Source organism: Onychostruthus taczanowskii, unplaced genomic scaffold (assembly GCF_017590055.1).
Source record: "Onychostruthus taczanowskii isolate IOZ18803 unplaced genomic scaffold, ASM1759005v1 scaffold152, whole genome shotgun sequence".
In the NCBI taxonomy this organism is placed as follows: Eukaryota; Metazoa; Chordata; class Aves; order Passeriformes; family Passeridae; genus Onychostruthus; species Onychostruthus taczanowskii.
Window position 1 is genome coordinate 565,146 of NW_024498708.1, and position 17,737 is coordinate 582,882.

The 17,737-nt window shown below is 48.6% G+C and overlaps 1 protein-coding gene across 1 annotated transcript in view; it reads right to left on the reverse strand.

Annotated features, from left to right (window-relative positions):
* The window catches only part of LOC121333016 (acid-sensing ion channel 2), a 398,005-nt gene extending 380,674 nt beyond the window's left edge, over positions 1–17,331 (reverse strand). The window contains exon 1 of the mRNA XM_041399031.1: positions 16,768–17,331. Within this exon, the coding sequence (XP_041254965.1) occupies positions 16,768–17,331 (564 nt within the window). The remainder of the gene's footprint in view (positions 1–16,767) is intronic.
* Positions 17,332–17,737: the final 406 nt, after the last annotated feature.

The window sequence follows — 17,737 nt, forward strand, 5'->3', positions numbered from 1 at the left end:
AAGCTCTCCTCATTCCCACACCTTACCATGGACAGGGACATCTTCCACTGTCCCAGGTGGCTCCAAGCCCTGTTCAACCTGGCTTTGGACACTTCCAGGGATGGGGAGTCCACAACCCTGCCTTCCAGGGATGGTCCAACCATTCCCTCCACTGCAGAGCCCACAGCCCCTGCAGGGGGAGGACAAAGCTGTGGCAGAATGGCTGAGGAGGAAAGGCTGAAGGTCAGGCAGTGGTTTCAGGAAGGCCTGGGAACCCCAGCTGGCAGGAGCAGCTCCAGGCTCTCACCTCTCAAATTCTGCCATAGATGTAACTCCACACCAGCAGGAACCTCCCCTCTGGAGCTGAGCCCCAGCTGCTCCACGTGGCTCATGCCGGGGAATTTGGTTTCTGAAGAGGAAACCTTTTACACTCTGAAATCTTAAATATTATTGTTCCCTGTTGAGTGTGGGTTAAACGAGGAAAACTGCGATACTTTTCTCACTGGCTCTTTTGCAGCTCTTCTACAGGCATATAAAAACAATAATGAGTCAGTCAAGCACTTTAAGCAGTCAGGCAGTGATAAATGAGACACACTAAAACCCTTCTGTCTTTGCCAAGGGCACTCTGGGTTATACTTGAACCTGTTTTAACCTTAGCACTTAACCTTCTTTTCCACAAAGTTGCCTTTGCATGCAACAACCATGATGGAGCTCAAAATAACAATTCAAAGAAATGGTTCCCTGAGAGAAAAAGGAGTATTGCGTTACAGTTGGGGCTGGGGTTTAAGTGTAGTTTATGTGCTTGCTAAACCTCGGCATTTTAAAGGAATGGGGATATAATTCCATGTCACTAGTAAGGAAGGGAGGAAAGGCATGAAATGCAGCATCAAAGTATTTTTTTATGTCAGCTTGGCGTGAAAAATGTGAAGAAAGAATACAGATAAGCATTATTTCCAGCAATCATAGAATCCCAGAAACTCTGAGGTTGGAAAAGACCTCCAGGATCATTGAGTCCAAGCTGTGATCCCCCCCCTGTCCCCAGTCCAGAGCACTGAGTGCCACCTCCAGCCATTCCTTGGGCACCTCCAGGGCTGGGCACATCAACTCTCCCTGGGCAGCCCCTGCCAAGGCCTGATCCCCCTTTCCATGGGGAAATTCCTCCTGGTGTCCACCCTGAGCCTGCCCGGGCCCAGCCTGAGGCCGTTCCCTCTCCTCCTGTCCCTGTTCCCTGGAGCACAGCCCGACCCCCCGGCTGTCCCCTCCTGTCAGGAGTTGTGCAGAGCCACAAGGGCCCCCTGAGCCTCCTTTGCTCCAGGCTGAGCCCCTTCCCAGCTCCCTCAGCCCCTCCTGGGGCTCACAAAAAAAACACCAAAAAACAAACAACAACAATGCAAGGAAGGAATGGGTTGGCCATGCCAGTGTGGCCCCTTGCCAATGTCCTCTGTTGCTCCTGTTTGCCTCCCTGTATCTCCTCCCCATTCCCACCAGCCCAGGAACTGCTCCCAAACCATTCCCCTTCCTTCAGCCCTCTCCAAGCACACACTGGGAGGGCAGAAACCCCCAGTTTCTAGACACAGAGCTCAGGAGCAGGACACAAACCTCTGCTGTGGGGATGTCCAGCTGGATCTCAGAATCAGGGAATTGTTAAGGTTACAAAACACGTCTGAGATCACCAAGTCCAACCCACAGCACCACCCCCGTGGTCACTGTTAACCCTGTGCTCAAGTGCCACATCCATAATTTTTGAACACTTCCAAGGGCAGTTGGTGAGTGCTCTGCCCTGCCTCAGTTCCAATGCTTACCAACCTTTTCTGCCAAGAAATTTTCCCAAATCTTCCCTAATATTCAGTCTAAACCTCCTTTGGAGCTACTTGATGCTGTTTTATCTCTTACCCTTAATATTTTAGGAATGTGAGATTCCCTGTGAGTAGCAAGGATCATATGCCTGAGACTGGGATTTTCTGCATCACTTTGCAATTACTGATACAAACTCATCATCTGCATCTTTGAAGCATCATGATCGTTAACAATCAGGTGTCCACACCTTGACTGACAAACCCTGGTGCACACCAAAAAGCTGGAATATCACACACCTGGATGTGCCTGGACTGAAAGAGAAGAGGAATTATTCCAAGTGAGAAGCACTGCAGGGAGATGGAGCTGCTCGGGCACAGCTCGGAGGAGGGGTGAACCAAAGGATTTCTCAGCACTAAACCCACAAAGCTGGTTTCTGCTTTTGTTGGGTTTAATGAAAGTGTGTCTTTTTTGAAAGACAAGTGGGATTACAAGAACATACTTGACTCAGACACTTATTTCTTCTCCTGACAGAAAAAACCCATCAAAAAACAAAACAAAACAAAAAAAACACCAAAAAACAAACAACAACAAACCATGGAAAGACCAGAATACACAAAGGGCTCACAGTAACTGTGTTAACAACTGACAGCTCTTCCCCAGGTTTCAGTATTACTTTGGAAAAGGGGACTGTACTAACCTGGCTTATTTACCACAAAATAAATGCACACCACATTTCCCTGCCCCTGCTAACTGAACTGTTCTTGCTGGATCTCCAGAAATAGTTTGCCACATGAATTTACCTGTGGTAACTGTTCTGTAACACCTGGTGTTAGATGGGTTTGAAACACGGGAGGAAAATATGCTGCAGTTAATTGTTCCACCAAACTGCCACGGGCACCCCCAAAGGAGGAGTGATTTAGGCTCAGAAATACCCATCAACAATGAACAGCATTCCACAGTGGAAGGGAGGTGGACGCTTTACCTCAGGATGCTGTTCAGCCTGCAGGCACTTGCAGAAGCTCTCTGGGGTTTGCAGAGCTGCAGTAGCTGGGGGTGTTCAGGTACTCTGTGTACCTGATTTGCAAATGCAGTAAGAAAGGCTTTCAAAATGTTTTTTGAGTGAAGACATTTGTAGAAAAATCTGTTTGGTTTCAATTCCTTCCAACCAGGAATGATGGATTTTCTCATGTCTGTACAAAATCACAGCCCATGTCATCCTCTGCGCAGGTTAAAGCAATTCCCCTCCCTCAGTTAAAGTTTAATCAATTTTAATAATCAATGTTTAATAGCAAACATAAACCAGAAAAACAGCCCTTGCCCTGAGGAGACGACAGTTTTATTGCCAACCCAAAGAGTGGAGTGAGAGCCTTGGATTGACTGGGGGCTGTGGAGGCTCTGAGCTGGGCAGGATTTCCCACCCGGACAGGATGCAGGATGCAGAGCTGAGGTCACTCCACGCATTCCTGGTCCTGCAGCACTGTGGGCCTACTCCCAGCACTGGGAATTATTCAGAATTTGAAACAGAAGAATGAATGAAGCTCGTGCTCCTGAGGAGTTTCTTTTCTAACCTCTCCCTGCCGTGTCCCAGGCTCCTCAGGACGCCCACAGCAGCATCAGAAGGAAGCGGGAGGAGCTGACCTGCACAGCCAGGAGCTGCCTGCACACGCACACCTCCCCTGGGATGGTTCCCGTGTCCCACAGGGAGCACAGCTCTCCACAGCCTCCTTTGACCTTGCTTGTGCTGTGCTGCCAGAGAAGCGGGAGCTGTCTCATCATTGCCAGGCTGCTCCGGGAGAAAGTGGGGCACATGTGTTTGTTGGCCAGCTGGTCCCTGTCAGACACAATGTAAAACACAAGCACTGGCCCTGTTTTTCTCCCTGGGCTCCAGTTTGGGTCTCTCCCAGCTGCCAGCTTTTCTGAAACTCGTAGAAATCACATGGTTTTGAGACTTCTCCCCTTCTTTCAAATGGAGGAAAATTGCTGAAACTTTCTCTTATTAGGAAATAAGCCTGAAAGCATCTCCAGAAAGCTCAGAGGTCAGGCTGTCAGAAGCATCTTGCTCTGACTGCCCTTTGAAAGAGAGGACTCTTTTGAAAGCAGGAAATTAAATCCCCCTATTCAGGGAAAGGCAGACATGAATATGTAACTCAGGGTTCCCCCCCACTAACTCAGATGACACCAGGGTTTGCCTCAAAACCCCTATAAAATAGAACCTGGGTGCAATAGAACCTGCTGACCTACAACAGCAAGATGTAGAGGCAGCACATGGTGAAAAGTTCCCTAGCTCTGCATTACTTTTTTCCATTACTTAATTCTGAACCAGATGATCCATTTAATGAGGCATCCCAGGGTTTCAGTGTTTTATTTTGCACTGAAATTTTTATTTTAATTAATTTCATAGAAAATAGAAATGCTTTAAGACAAAAAACTTTCATTTTTCACATGGAAAATCTCATCCCAGGAGACACTTGGACATCATGCACAAACACCATAGAAAAATTCTTTCCCTCTTGACCTGTTTTTCCCAAGAGAGATGCAGATGTACAGAGACATCATCACAAGACTGACTTCTGAGAGTCTTTTTGTTCTACCATGAGATAATGAGGAGAGAATTCTTTTTGCAGGGATGGATGCAGTTGTGGGGGCTAGCAGAAGGGTCTCACCCTCATTAATGTCTTTAGGAGGCAAACTCCACTGGGGTTCTATGAACTGGGACTGCTTTGTCAGCCTGGAACTTGTGTCCTCCCACAGCTCATCCTGAGCTGCCATGTGCACCCCAGCACCTCCTCTCTCCTCGCCTGTCCTGGAGTTACAGGGGGACTTCTTGGGATTGGTGTGGATCAGCTCCAAACTCCTGCTGTACCTGACAGAAACAAATCCACTTCATTCATGTGGAAGTCACACGTATTTCAGGAGATGCTTCATCATAATCTAGCATTAGTTAATGGCTATTTAGAGTGATCCTGCAGCATCTGAGGCCAGGGTGGAGGATGAAAAATGCAGCTCAGTTAACAAGGATCCATCTTAACATCCAGCCCAGCAGCTCCTTCTCCCCAGCGTGATCTCCACACCCTGGCCACGCTATCCATGGAAACTGTTCCCATCTTTTACATAAGGGTTGGTTTAGATGGAAACGTTGTTTCAGAAATGATCACAGCAGCAATTTTCCCAAAGCCTTATAGGAAAACTTGCCACTTTTCATTAAAAAAAAAAAAAAAAAATCCCCAAACAGTAAATGCCTCAAAGGAAGAAATTAATATATCAGGGTTGTGTGACTGCTGTACCCCCCCAGCAGCTCCTGAGCTGAAGAGGAACAACTTGTTATGTTCTGTGAGATCCTGATCGCCACCCCTAACCCTCATCCCAGTAGTATATGCAGAGAAAAATACCAGTATGATGAACAGAAACTGTACTTCTGAGCAGAATTCTGGTTCACCTGTTCACAGAAACACCAAGAAATCTGGTGGTGATTGTCAACTCCCATCCAAGGTCCCCTTCAGCTAAACCATCCCACTACAGATGGCTGAGAGTCCCCCCCATCTCCCAAAACATAATTCCATCCCCCATTCAAGGTTGAACTGACACCCCTCTGACATCCTGGTTCACCTTTCACAGGTTCCTTCATCACTGGAGAACTCCTGAGGAGTTCATAGCTCTGCTGACACCACTTCACACATGCAGAGCCATAAGCTGCTCCTCCAAAGCTGTGCAGGAGGCCCTGGCAGGGATGGAGAGGCTTTCCTGGATGTCTCAGCATTCACCATCCATTTCAGTGCCAGGGAGCAGTGGAGGGTGGTGTTGGAAGTTTAGATAATCAAGGGTTAAGCTTCTGTTAATTCCTCCCACTGCTCATTAACTCTCCTCTGCAATTAATTTATTCCTGCCTATGGCAACTGCAGTGATGTTTGCTGGGCTGTCATTGAGCAACCTCATGTGAATCCTGTCCTGTCCTGTCCTCCCGCTGTTCCAGAGCTCCAGCTCATCATTTTCTACTGAGCTGGGAGAAATCTCCTGTCACGGAGCCCTTAAATTACCCCTCTCACAGTAACACAGCTGAACCAGAGAGCACTTGCTGGGATTTATTTATTCTCTTCTCCTGGCCTAAGATTAATGTCCCTCAAACCTTCAGGTGAACCAAAAGTTTGAATCACTGTTATGGGATAAGATTCACTGTTTGTTATGGGATTCAGCCCCTTTCATAAAGTGAAATTTTTGCACAATTCCTCCAGTCCACAAGCGTGGGATTTCAGAGAGCCTGGAAAACATGAATTTAATGAGAAACCAAAAAATGTCTAAATGGGTTGCTTTGATTTTCTTCTTCCAATAATGACAAAACCTTTAAAAAGCAAAATAAGTTTTAATAATTTTTAATTTTCATTCATTTTAAATTACTTTAATGTCATGTCCATCTTCATATTACATTTATATATTAGTCTTCATCACCACTGAAACAGCATGACGAAAACTCAATTTTATAGAGCAGCTAAAACTTGTTCCCACTAAAATGTCTAAGATTTTTGGACCTCCAGTGGTTTAGTCTGGGGGCTTGGGTTTTGATTTGGGACTCTTTTCATATAGGCAAGGTGGACAGACTCATCACTATCAGTTTCCCTCAGGAAAGATTCCAGTTCCCAAGAAGCTCACACTGGAAGTGAGATCTAGACAACCTTTGGACTGACTGAAAGGAAAGCCTACAGACCTGGCATGAGACAAGAGGCTGTCATCCCCTTTTCGTGCAAGGTCCAGTGTGGGGGTGCACCTGAGGAGGAGATAAAATTTGACTCAATCTTTTTCACTTCTGATTTTCTTTTCAAATTTCAATCTCTGAGGAAATCATGAAGCAGAACTAGCTCCTCTGACAGGAGCAGACAACTGAGCAGCTCCTCTTGCACATGAAAATCCCTGATGGCCCCATTCCCTTGGATTGGCTCCTCTGGGACATGCAAGTGCAGATTAAACCTCCTTTCATCCATCTCACCCTGAGCAAATATATGTGCATTTTCCATTACCCTTCACTCCTTCACTTCACGCTCCTTGCCTTAACACACAGGCTAAATCCTTCCTTCCATGGCACAACAGCAACAAATGATCAAAACAATTCAGCTTTTCTTCAAGTAACGGCATGTGCTTGGTTGTAAATATTCATGGCTGGGTGGAAATTGGTTCTTGATGGCCCTGAGCACACTGGTGTCAGTCGTGCTGAAATAACTCTCAGTCTCTTTTACCTGCAAGGGCAATTTTGTTTTCCTGATGCAGGTCTCATACATTAATCCATGGCAGATGGAGTCAGACATGACCACCTCATCTACCTCATTTTCCCTCTTAGCTTGTTGAGCTTCTGGTGCCTGAGAGGTTTCCTCATGGATTTCCATAGCTCAGGAAGTCCCAACAAGCTGCTAGAGGACCATTCTGTTGCACTCATCCCTCAACAAAGTCAACCAGTTTAAGGCCTTTCATCATGAGCTCCCAGCAGATGCGGCTGTCAGAATAGACACTTGTCACCATCATATTTTCTGGAAAAATCCCTTCACCAGGATTTCTGTCCTGGGAAGCTGAGAAGCCTCAGAGAAAGAGGAAAATGATATTATCTCATTTGCTTCTCCTGTATTTTACTGCTTTGGAATGTGGTTTGGAGATTGTTTATCCAACAGGTGAATTGTTTGGACTTAATGACCAATCACAGGCTGTGTCGGGACTCTGGAAGGGATCATGAGTTTTCATTAGTATTCTTTCTAGCTTTCTGGCTGTATCCTTTCTGTATTCTTTAGTATAGTTTAGTATAGCATTATATCATATCATATCATATAATATCATATCATATCATATTATATCATATCATAATAAATTAGCCTTCTAAGAACATGGAGTCAGATTTCATCATTTCCTCCCAACAACGGCGGACCCTGAAAATACCACAGACACTGACTTTCACAACCTTCACATTTAGCCACAGATCACCATTTTCTCCCTCAGGAAGATCTGAGTCCTCCCCACACTGAGCCCTCTCATAGCTGTCATCACTTTGTAAGCAATAAAGTTTTCCATGGGTCTGCTTTCCCAAAGAGCTCTTCCTATGGAACGCTGGAGGGTCTCATCAACCCAGCAGGCAGAATGTTTTTTTGTATTTTATATTACAATGTTTTTTGTATTTTTGAGTCCCATACAGAGCTGGTGTAGCTGTGGCAGGAACACAATCACCCGACACCCTGCTCACACCCGCCTTTATCACAACAGCTTATCACCTTCACTGCCCCCACCCTGACCACACCAGTGGATGCAGAACTCTGCTGCATGGCCAGCCTGAGCCTGGGTGGCACTCCAGGCATAAATCCTGTGACAAATGCCTTTGGGAAGGCACAGGAGGGACTCCAGACCCTGCCAGAGGAGATGGAGATGCCAAGCATGACCTCCCTGTCCTGCCGCTCCTTGGGAGCTGCCGGGCACATTTTTTGTCAGCAGGAGCTTAGTGATGGATCTGAGGGGCTTTTTTTATGGAATCACCACTGTCTGCTTCTAAAGCAAATAGGGATAGTTTCTGGAAATGGGAAAAGACAGGGGTTTGCTCAGAGAAACTGTGGTGGACTCATTATGGAATCAGAGCTGTGAATGCCTCAATGCTCAGTGCAGACAGAGCTGTCAGCAACTCTGTATTTTAGGGCAATTTTTGGCCTTAGGTCAATAATGCAAACTTGTGCACAGAGTTCATAGAGAGGAAGGTGATCATCTCAAACTGGCTTTCATTTCTCAGGAAGGCTGAGGGTGAACTGAGCACGAGAGCAGGTCAGAGATGGGCAGAGCTCCTCAGGGCTAGAGCTGTGGTTTCCATCACTGTTGGTGACACGAGCAATAGGACTGAGGCTGCCCTCAGCAAGCTTGATGACACCAGGCTGTGTGACACACTGGAGGGAAGGGATGGGATCCAGCAGGACCTGGATAGGCTGGAGAAGTGGGAATGTGTGACCCTCACAAAGTCCATCAAGGCCAAGTGCAAGGTCCTGCAAGGCTGTTTGGCCTGGAGAAGAGAAGCTCCGGGGAGACAGATCTCCTTTAGAGCCCTTCCAGTGCCTAAAGGGGTCCAAGAGAGATGGAGGAAAAGGGTGTGTAGGGACAGGACAAAGGGGAATGGCTTTAAACTGAAGGAGAGCAGGTTTGGATGAGATCTTAGGAAAACATGCTTCCCTGGGAGGGTGGGGAGGCTCTGGCACAAGATGCCCAAAGAAGCTGTGGCTGCCCCTGGATCTCTGGAAGTGTCCAAGGCCAGGATGAATGGGGCTTGGAGCAACCTGGGACAGTGGAAGATGCCCATGGTGGAGAGTGGAACTGGATGATTTTAAGTTCCCTTCCAACCCAAACCATTCCAAGGTTCTATGTTTCTATGAAAAAATTAGATGCTCAAAAAATACCAAAAGGATTTAAGACCCAGCAGGTCTGTACCTGCTTTCTGTTATAGAATCATAATTCAGCTTGGAAGGGACCTCAAGAGGCCAGAGGCCCTCACTGAAGTCAGACCTGTTTTCTTTTTTTATCAAGTGGGAATTTCTCCTGTTTAACTTCATGACAACTGGTTTAGATTTTTACCCATTTCTGTCCATGGGGATCATGGACCTGGTAGTCAGAACCTCACAGGGAGGGTTTAGATTAAACCCACAGCAGTCATACCATGATTTTCCCCAGGGCATCACTGCATTTGGTAGATAAACACAAAGATTCCTCAAGACGGGACATCTGGGATGTTGTTTATTACTTGCCAAGAAGAACCAATGGACACTTGCATGGGGGGGGTATGAACAAGCTATGCTGCTCTACTTTATCTCTCCAGCTGGAAACCATGCTGGGTTTTTAATATATTCCTTGTCTTTCCTGGCCTTTACTTCTAGCTTTGGACATGACTAGACTAAGTCTGGTTCCTGTAGAGAGAGCACAAGTACCTGTGAAAGCGTCCTGTGGTTTCACCCTCCGCCCACTGCAGACAGAAAACTGCACCCAGGAGAACTGATGCAAGGTCAGCTGTCCAGGCCACCCTGTGACATGAACTGTGCTGGTCACAGAGAGCCACAGGCAAAGCAGGCACCAGGACATGGTGCCACATGGTTATCAGAGCTGTTCTCTGTGGTTGACAACCTTGCCTCTCCACAGCTTTGGGCACTTCAGTGTCTGTCCAGGTGAAATGAGCTGAAGTGCAAGAAGCTGCACTCAGAGGTACTTCCAACACTAAGAAAAGCCTCACACCATTCCCAGGACAATTCTGATAAACCCTAGCAGCCCTCAAACATCTCCTCTGTCCTTGGAACTCCAATGACACACCCCTTGATCAGCAGTTCTTCCCCATCCCAAGGGTGGATTTGCATTTTGCTCCAGCTCCAGCTGCTATTTGGAGTGTAAATCCCTGGGCAGGTGCGGTGTGGAGGACGGAGGAGCTCTCATTTGGACTCCTGAGAAATAACTCTAACGAATGGGAATGACTCAGAAGTGAGGAGTGGTTCTTGCTCTCCTCCAAACCAAATGCCAGCTGCTCCAGCAAGGGAAGCTGAGCCCACATCTGGCTCCTACACACACAGATTCTTTGTCCTTCCTCTCCCAGGGCCCTGCCCATGCCTCATCTCCCTCATCATCCATCCCCCTCTGCTCTCCAGCTGGCTCTGACACTTTGGCTGCGCCTGTTCCTGACATTTCCCACTTGTTTACATTATTGCCATCCCAAAGCCTGAGTGGAGGGCAGCATGCCTGGCTAAGAAACAGCTCAAAACACATCCAAACACAGCCCTTTTCAAAGATCATTAAGGAGGACTGTCACTGTTCTGGTCAGGTCTGCAGTCAGATCAGCATCCCAAATGTGGAGCACCAATGTCTCAGATTAACAGCCGGCAGCTCATTTCTGCATTTTCTCTCCTTTGGAGTTGTTTCACCCAGTGTTTATTATTCCAGTATGTCGTGGTTTGATGTTGCCCAAATGCCAGGTATACAAGAAAGTCATTCTCTTACCCTCTTCTGCTACAGTTGGGCAGAGAAGAGGGAGAAAAAAAATAATTAACAAAGGTTTGTGAGTTGAGGTAAGGACGGGAGAAAAGCACTCTAAGGGAAAAACAGGTTTAAATTTAAAGGTGTAAAGTAAATTTATTATTAACACAGTCAGAGGAAGATAATGAGAAGTAAAATAAGCCCCTAAAACACCTTTTTTTTCCCCCAGCCCTTCCCTCCTTCCCTCCGATAGCACAGAGAGGCAGGGCATGGGGGTTTGGTCAGTTCATTACTCCACATCTTTTTCTGTTCATTTAGGGAGAGGAGTCTTTTTTCTGCCATGCCATGGGGTTCCTCCCACAAGCAAACAGTCTTCCCAAAACTGTTGTGGCATGGGTCACATCCACGAGGTGCAGTCCTCTAAAGACAGGCTGCTCTAGTTTGGAAGCAAGGGCTCTCTCTCTCTCTCTGGGAGCAGGGACCCTCTCTCCATTTGGGTCTCCCACTGGATCACAGCTCTCTCCAGCATCCACCCACTCTGCTCTGAGCACTTCTCTCACAGGCTGTGAGTGGATTTCTGCATCCCCCGTGGACCTCATGGCTTGCAAGGGAGACAGCTGCTTCACCACAGTCCTCGCCATGGTCTGCAGAGGAATCTTGGCTCCAGCACTTTGGAGCACTTCCTCCCCCTCTTTTCCCAGTGCCTTGGTGCCACCGTGTTGTTTTCCCTCACATGTCCTCGCTTCCTCCTCTTCTCTGACTAGAAGAAAAACTGCTGCCCGTAGGTACCACTGCCAACAAGTTCCCCCAGTTCAAAGATTCCTGCAAAATCCTGCAGCACCGAGAAGTTGATCTTGCCCAGGTTCTGCCCTGGGAATGGCTCATCGTGCTTTCACTGCCGGCCCCACCGCCACCCCGCGGGTGCTGCTTAGCGCCTCTCCTCCCGCCAGGGCAGGCTGCCACCACTGCCCCTGCCCTCCTGCCTGGCACAGCTGGCTGGGGCAGCCAGGCAGGCGAGGCGAGCCACTGGGAAGGCCCCGGCAGCGCTGCCAGGCCACGCCTGGAAAAAAATAGCAGGCAGCGTTTTGACTTTCTTCTTAAATACGTCATCACAGAGGCGTTACCAACCTCTCTAAGTGGGCCAGCAGCATGGCCATCTTCAGAGCCATCAGAGACTGGCTCTGTCAGACATGCTGGAAGTTTCCAGCAGCTTCTCACAGAAGCTACTCCTCTAGCCCCCCGCTGCCAAAAACCAGGCTGTGCCAAGCCCACACGTAGTATTAAAGGATTTAAAACTGGATTTGCCATGAAAAGGTCCCACTGATGCTCTACAGCTTTCATTAGATTTTAATTCTATTGACCATTCCAACCTAGGAATGGTTTTTCATGAGCATTGATCCCAACTGGCATCCATCCATGAAGCTTCCTGCAAAATATAAAATATTATCCTACCATGTTTTAATAAATAAGGGAAATAAAAACCCCATGAGTGTAACAGGGAACTACCACACCCATAAATCCTTAGAGGACAGAGAAATTTAATCCAGGAAACCACTGGGTGGAATGAGGGTCTGCACTTCCCAAGGGCAGGGTTTGCTAGATGCCTGAGCCAGGAGCAATCCACCTCCTTTTAGACACCCAATGAGACACCACCAGCAGCAAAATTATAACGCTGCACTTCCTCTGTGCCTGTACCCACACCCGGACCCTCAACAGCACCTACAAAATTGAGATATTCCAGTGCAGACTGGGAAGGCTGCACAGAGACCTACTGGATTTCCTGTGTGATTTCCTACTGGAAGAACAGCCTGTTTGTGTAAAAGTTATCACTGAATTACACATCTCATTATTGCACATCTCATAATGGCAGATCTCATTACGGCATCTCAAATTCTGGACCAAACTTTGGAAAAGGTCTTGACTCTCCAGAAAAGTTGTTAAATAAGAAATGTAATGTTTTTCTGAATCAAGTATGCACTATCCTGACTTTTTCTCTTGAAGAAAGTGAAAGCTGTATAACAGATGAGAATGGACTAGTTAATCTAAAAAGCCAAAGCTATTCACTAAACATTGGCCTGATAGATACACTTTTAAAAAGGCAGAAAAAATATGTATAGAGAATGCCATATAGATTGACAGAAACTTGTGTCTTAAAATAGCAATATTCACATGAGATACACTTCATTATGTGGACCCTGCAGGTCAGAAGAATGTGTATTGAAAATAAATGAGTTCTATCCTTCAATTGTTATGGCCACTGGCAATAAATAGACACCTGATGAGGCAGAGCAGGCACAAGGGAAAAGTTTGTGTTAGTTGGAATGACTGGGCATGCAGGAAGCTCAGCCCAACATTGCATTTAGCAAACAGCCCGGCTGAGGAAGGCGGTACCAGGCTCCTGGAGCACACACCCAGGCTGTGCTGGGCAGGGCTGTGCTGCTGGGGAGTGTTTCCCAGCAAGGGGGGACTGAGGGATCCCATTGCCCTGCTGCTCACATTCCCAGTATCCACGCCCAGGCCATCCCATCCCATTCCTCACTCTGTGTTTGCCCACGGGCTGAAAGGGTTTTCAGAGGTTTTCTCCCCGTTGCCCCCCCACATTCGCTGGGCCCCACACAAAATCCTCTTGCAAGTGTCCCCTGCCCAGACTGCCCAGCACTATCCCAGGCTGGAACGGTGAAGGCCACGAGCCACACCAGCAGCCCTGGGAAAGAGGCTTTGCTCCACACACCCACAGGCACTCCCAGAACATCACGGGTGCTGTGGCGAGGGCTGATGAGCCCGAACTGTGCCAGGCTCAGCAGCAGGGGGATGCAAGACCTTGATGTCACGTGGAGCAGCAGGAGCACAGCTCCTCCAGGAAAATGCCATCTGCGAGGTCACTTCCAACCAGGACCTCCTGGGGGGAGCAATGTGGAAAACAGGGAGAGGATTTCCTTGGCTGCTGCTATCAGGCTTTCCTCCTCCACATGCTGCAAGGGAATGGCTTTGCTAAAGCGTGTTCTGCCAATTTTCTCTTCTTCACTGGCTTTGCCTACAGCAGAGCTCTGCATTATCTTCTCTGCTGTTCTGTGTGTGGCAATGCTAGTGCAGGGTCAGCACAGCCTGCTAAGTCCTGGCAGTTCCCTTTGGGGTATTTCTGCAAAAAAGCTATAGGTACTCACTCCAGTGAGCAGACCTTAATATGGGAAATGCTGTCTGAGAGGTATTAGGGGGAGAAGGAACAGGAAGCGTAGGGAAAATACGGCTCAAGTCCTGTTATTAAAGCAGTGACAGAGGGTTTAAACAGGGCAGTGGAGGAGGAAGGAGGGTAAAGTCAAATGTTTTCAAAGTGCCAAGACGCTGCCGTTTCAGCTCCTGCTCTCCATGCAGCAGCAGCACTGTGGGCTTTATTCAGGGACACCGGGCACACAAAACCCCCATGCACCAGAGGGCAGAGCTGACCAGAGGCAGCACAGCACTGACTCCTCCAGCAGCACCTTCTTGCAGAGTTCCCGTTTGGTGCAGCCCTCTGCTGCAAAGCTCCTGCCTCCTCTGCTCCCAGCTGCCAGAATTGGGGAGTACATATAAAACCCTTGTAGCTCTTCACCCTGATGACATACTGCAGAACTGCCCTGGGATTTACACCCTGTTTCCCCTCAGGAAACAAATCAGGCTCCAGTGATGACTCTTCTCCAGCGGGTGCTGCAGCAGGATGGATGTACTGTCACTGAGCCCGAGTGCAGCTGCAACAGGTTGGTGGTGATTAAATGCAAAATTCATCCAGGGCATGAGGTTCTGATTCAGCCTGGAGGCAGCTCACAGACCTTTACAGCATTCTCCCTGTGGAAACACCTACTCATCCTTCAAACAGACACTTTTTCCTGCCTTTTATCTGAGAGGTAAAATCTGGAAGAAAAATAGGGTTGTTGTGTCCCTGTTGAGTGCTACTTCCTGGATTTCCATAACCTGGGGGATTACCTGGAGTCAGTGAGATTGAAGCTCTGCCTCTGTGAGAGACAATGTTGTCTTCTGGCTCAGGTAGGAGCTGCTTTGCAGAATGGGCTGAAGTATTGCACTCAATCTCTCACTTTGACAAGGACAAGCGCTGTCAGTCCATAATATCCTGTCTCTTTCTAGCTTGCCCTGATCTGTTTTAGCAGAGCATTTATTTGGCAGACAGGGAATGTTTGTCTTTCCGGAAACTACAGTATCCCCCATGAGAAAAAAAAAAAAAATTAAAAATAATTTTTTCAGAAGCAATTATCTCAAAAACTCAATAGCTAGAGGTGACACCCTGCTGGGTCCCGGGGAGCTGCCAAGAACTCCTCTCTTCTGCTTTTGAAAGTCCTTTTTTAAGCCCTGCAGGTGCTTTGAAAGTGCTGGTTTCTCCCTGGCTTTGAGGTTTTTGCTTTTGGCTAGTTCTTGTTTCATTCTTGGCAAGTCCACAGGCAGAATAGCTCCCACTCCCCATGCTTTGCTACAGTCAAGAGAGGTCTGCCCATCCTCCTGGGATCTGACCTCACTTCCCAACTCTTCTGTCCCCTGGGCTTTTGCATCCATTTCTCCTTTTTATCCCATTCTCCAGACTTGCTCACACATGACTTCTCTTTAGCAAGCTCCTCTCCTTGGAACTTGGTGGACGCTTTCCTACAACTCGGATGACCCAACCCCTGCTCAGACCTGCCCAGGGAGCAGAAACAAGGGAATGGTTTGCCTGAATATCCAGTCTGAAATAGACACAGCAGCAGAGATATGCACATGTAATAACTGAGGCACAAAATTCTATGTTCCTGCTCCGAGGTGTAAAGAGAGCCCAGTCCAGGAGACGGCAATGACTTCGGTGCTGGAGTCAGCTGGACTCATTTGTTCAGACATCCAAAGCAGCACAGACTGAAAACATTCCCTCCTCCCAAAACCACACAAAGATTCTGCTGACGAACCAGGGGATCACAAACCCTGCCCAGAACCTGCTCTCTGCAGGACACACCATAATTAGCAGAACAACCAGCAGCACTCCCAAGAAATAACCACCTGAAACCTGTAACATTGCTGACTCCAGGATCACAGAGCCAAGGCACTGCCCAGCATAGCCTGAGAGCACAGTGGGACTTAGCCCAGACCCCAGCACCCCCAGCTCAGCCAGGATGGGGCTCAGCCCCCTCTGCAGCTCCTGCCCAGTCCCCTCACCTGCCCCAGCAGCACAGAGGGGCATCACTTCATCCAGACAACCTCCTAGTAATTCTTATTTTACACTAACACATTTAGCACCACAGCGCCCAGGCCAGCCTGCACTGCCATCAGGGTGCCAGCCAGAAGCTGGAAACTCAGCAGCAGCTGCTTCTCTCAGGATACTCAAGTACCAGGCTCACTCCACCTTCCCCCCTCTCAGAGCAGACCGGGATCAGAGCTCAGCCTCTCTGTTTCTTTTCCTCTCCTTCTCTTTCCCCTCCTTTCATCTAACACAGCACAGGAAGGACACAGCACCAGGCAGGTACCCAGCTGCTACCCACACTCTGCAGCGAACCAGGATTTATGAGCCAGGAACACCAGGAACAAGAAGAAAAATTTCCCCTTCCAGAGTTCCAGCAACACTGAAAACACCTGGAGAAACACAGCTGCACACTGCTCAGACCAGCCCCGAGCACCTGCCCTTCTTGTTGGCTCTGTCCAGCCCTCTCTGCTTCCTTAAGCTGGCTGACATCCACTGGCCATGGCAAGAGACCCTCAGGCCCCCTGTGGTGCTCAGCAGCATCCATCTGACCCTGAGCAAACACTGGGAGCCATGGGCCTTATGCAGGATGGAGGCTGCATCTGCTACAAACCCTTTGCAGGTCTGGCCCCACAAAACCCCCATTAGGATTCCAACAAACAAACTTCAGCTCAACAGGCTTCCTCCTGCTCCTCCTCCGCCATGCCAGAGCCTGGCAGCCACTGTCTCACCACATCAGACCCACACAGCTTGGCCAGTGACCTCCAGGGCTGTCCTGGTCCTGCAACACCATGGTCCACATGCCCAGAGAAGAGAAAAGCAGAGTGTCTGCTCATACTCACTGTTTTGAAGTCCTTGTGGTTGCACTCCTGGCCTCTGAACTTGCAGTACAGCATCATATCCTTCAGGTCGTGGCCAACCCGTGACAGGAACTCTTGCATGCTGAAAACTTTGGGTTTATACTGCTTAAAGTTGGCCTTTTCTTGGAGGGTGGCTAAGACAGCGGGGTCAGCCAGGTGAGGGTTTGGGATCTGCAGGTTGACATCCAGCAGAGCCAGGAGCTCCCCAGCATGGTACAGGTCATTGGTGGTGAGCCGGGAGAAGCGGAACTCGTTGAGGTTACAGATGGTGACAGCAGGAAACACCAGGCTGTTCGCCACCACCTCGTCCACTTTGGTCACGTGCTGGTAGGAGAAGTAAAAAGCCACCCTGTCTGAGCTCTCCACCAGGAGCAGACCCAGCGAGCCCACAAAGGCCAAGGTCCAGAGCAGGCGCCGGATGGTCACCGGCCCGTAGACAAAGACGTGACGGATCCCGTGGAGCGTGGTGGTGTTGGCAAAAATCTGGATGCTGGAAGGCTGCAGGCTGCCCATGCTGCCCTCGCTGGTGCTGTCCTTCAGATCCATAGTTCATTTAAATCCCGGTCCTGCTTTTTGGGTCAGTCTGGAGCCAGAACTGGGGTCTGGATCTCTCCCCTCTCCTCTCCAGAGTAATTAAACCCTTCCAGGGGCAAGCGAGGGAAGCAGAGTGAGACCAGCTGCTGCGAGTTTATCCCACGAGCTCAGCAGTAGCTTCGTCGTGGTAAATATTTATATAAAATCCATTCAAACTCTTGCTCTTGATTTCCTCGGTGCGATAAGGAGGGCCGGTTTTATTTAGGGAGACACCAAGGTGATGTGGAAGAGATGTGGGTGGGCAGCGAAAGCTGAGCCAATGGCAATAAAGTCCTCCCCCTGCACACACACACACAAGCACACACGCGCCGAGGGGAGCTGAGATTAAGCGAGCGAGCCTAAAACAAGTGGAGGCAGC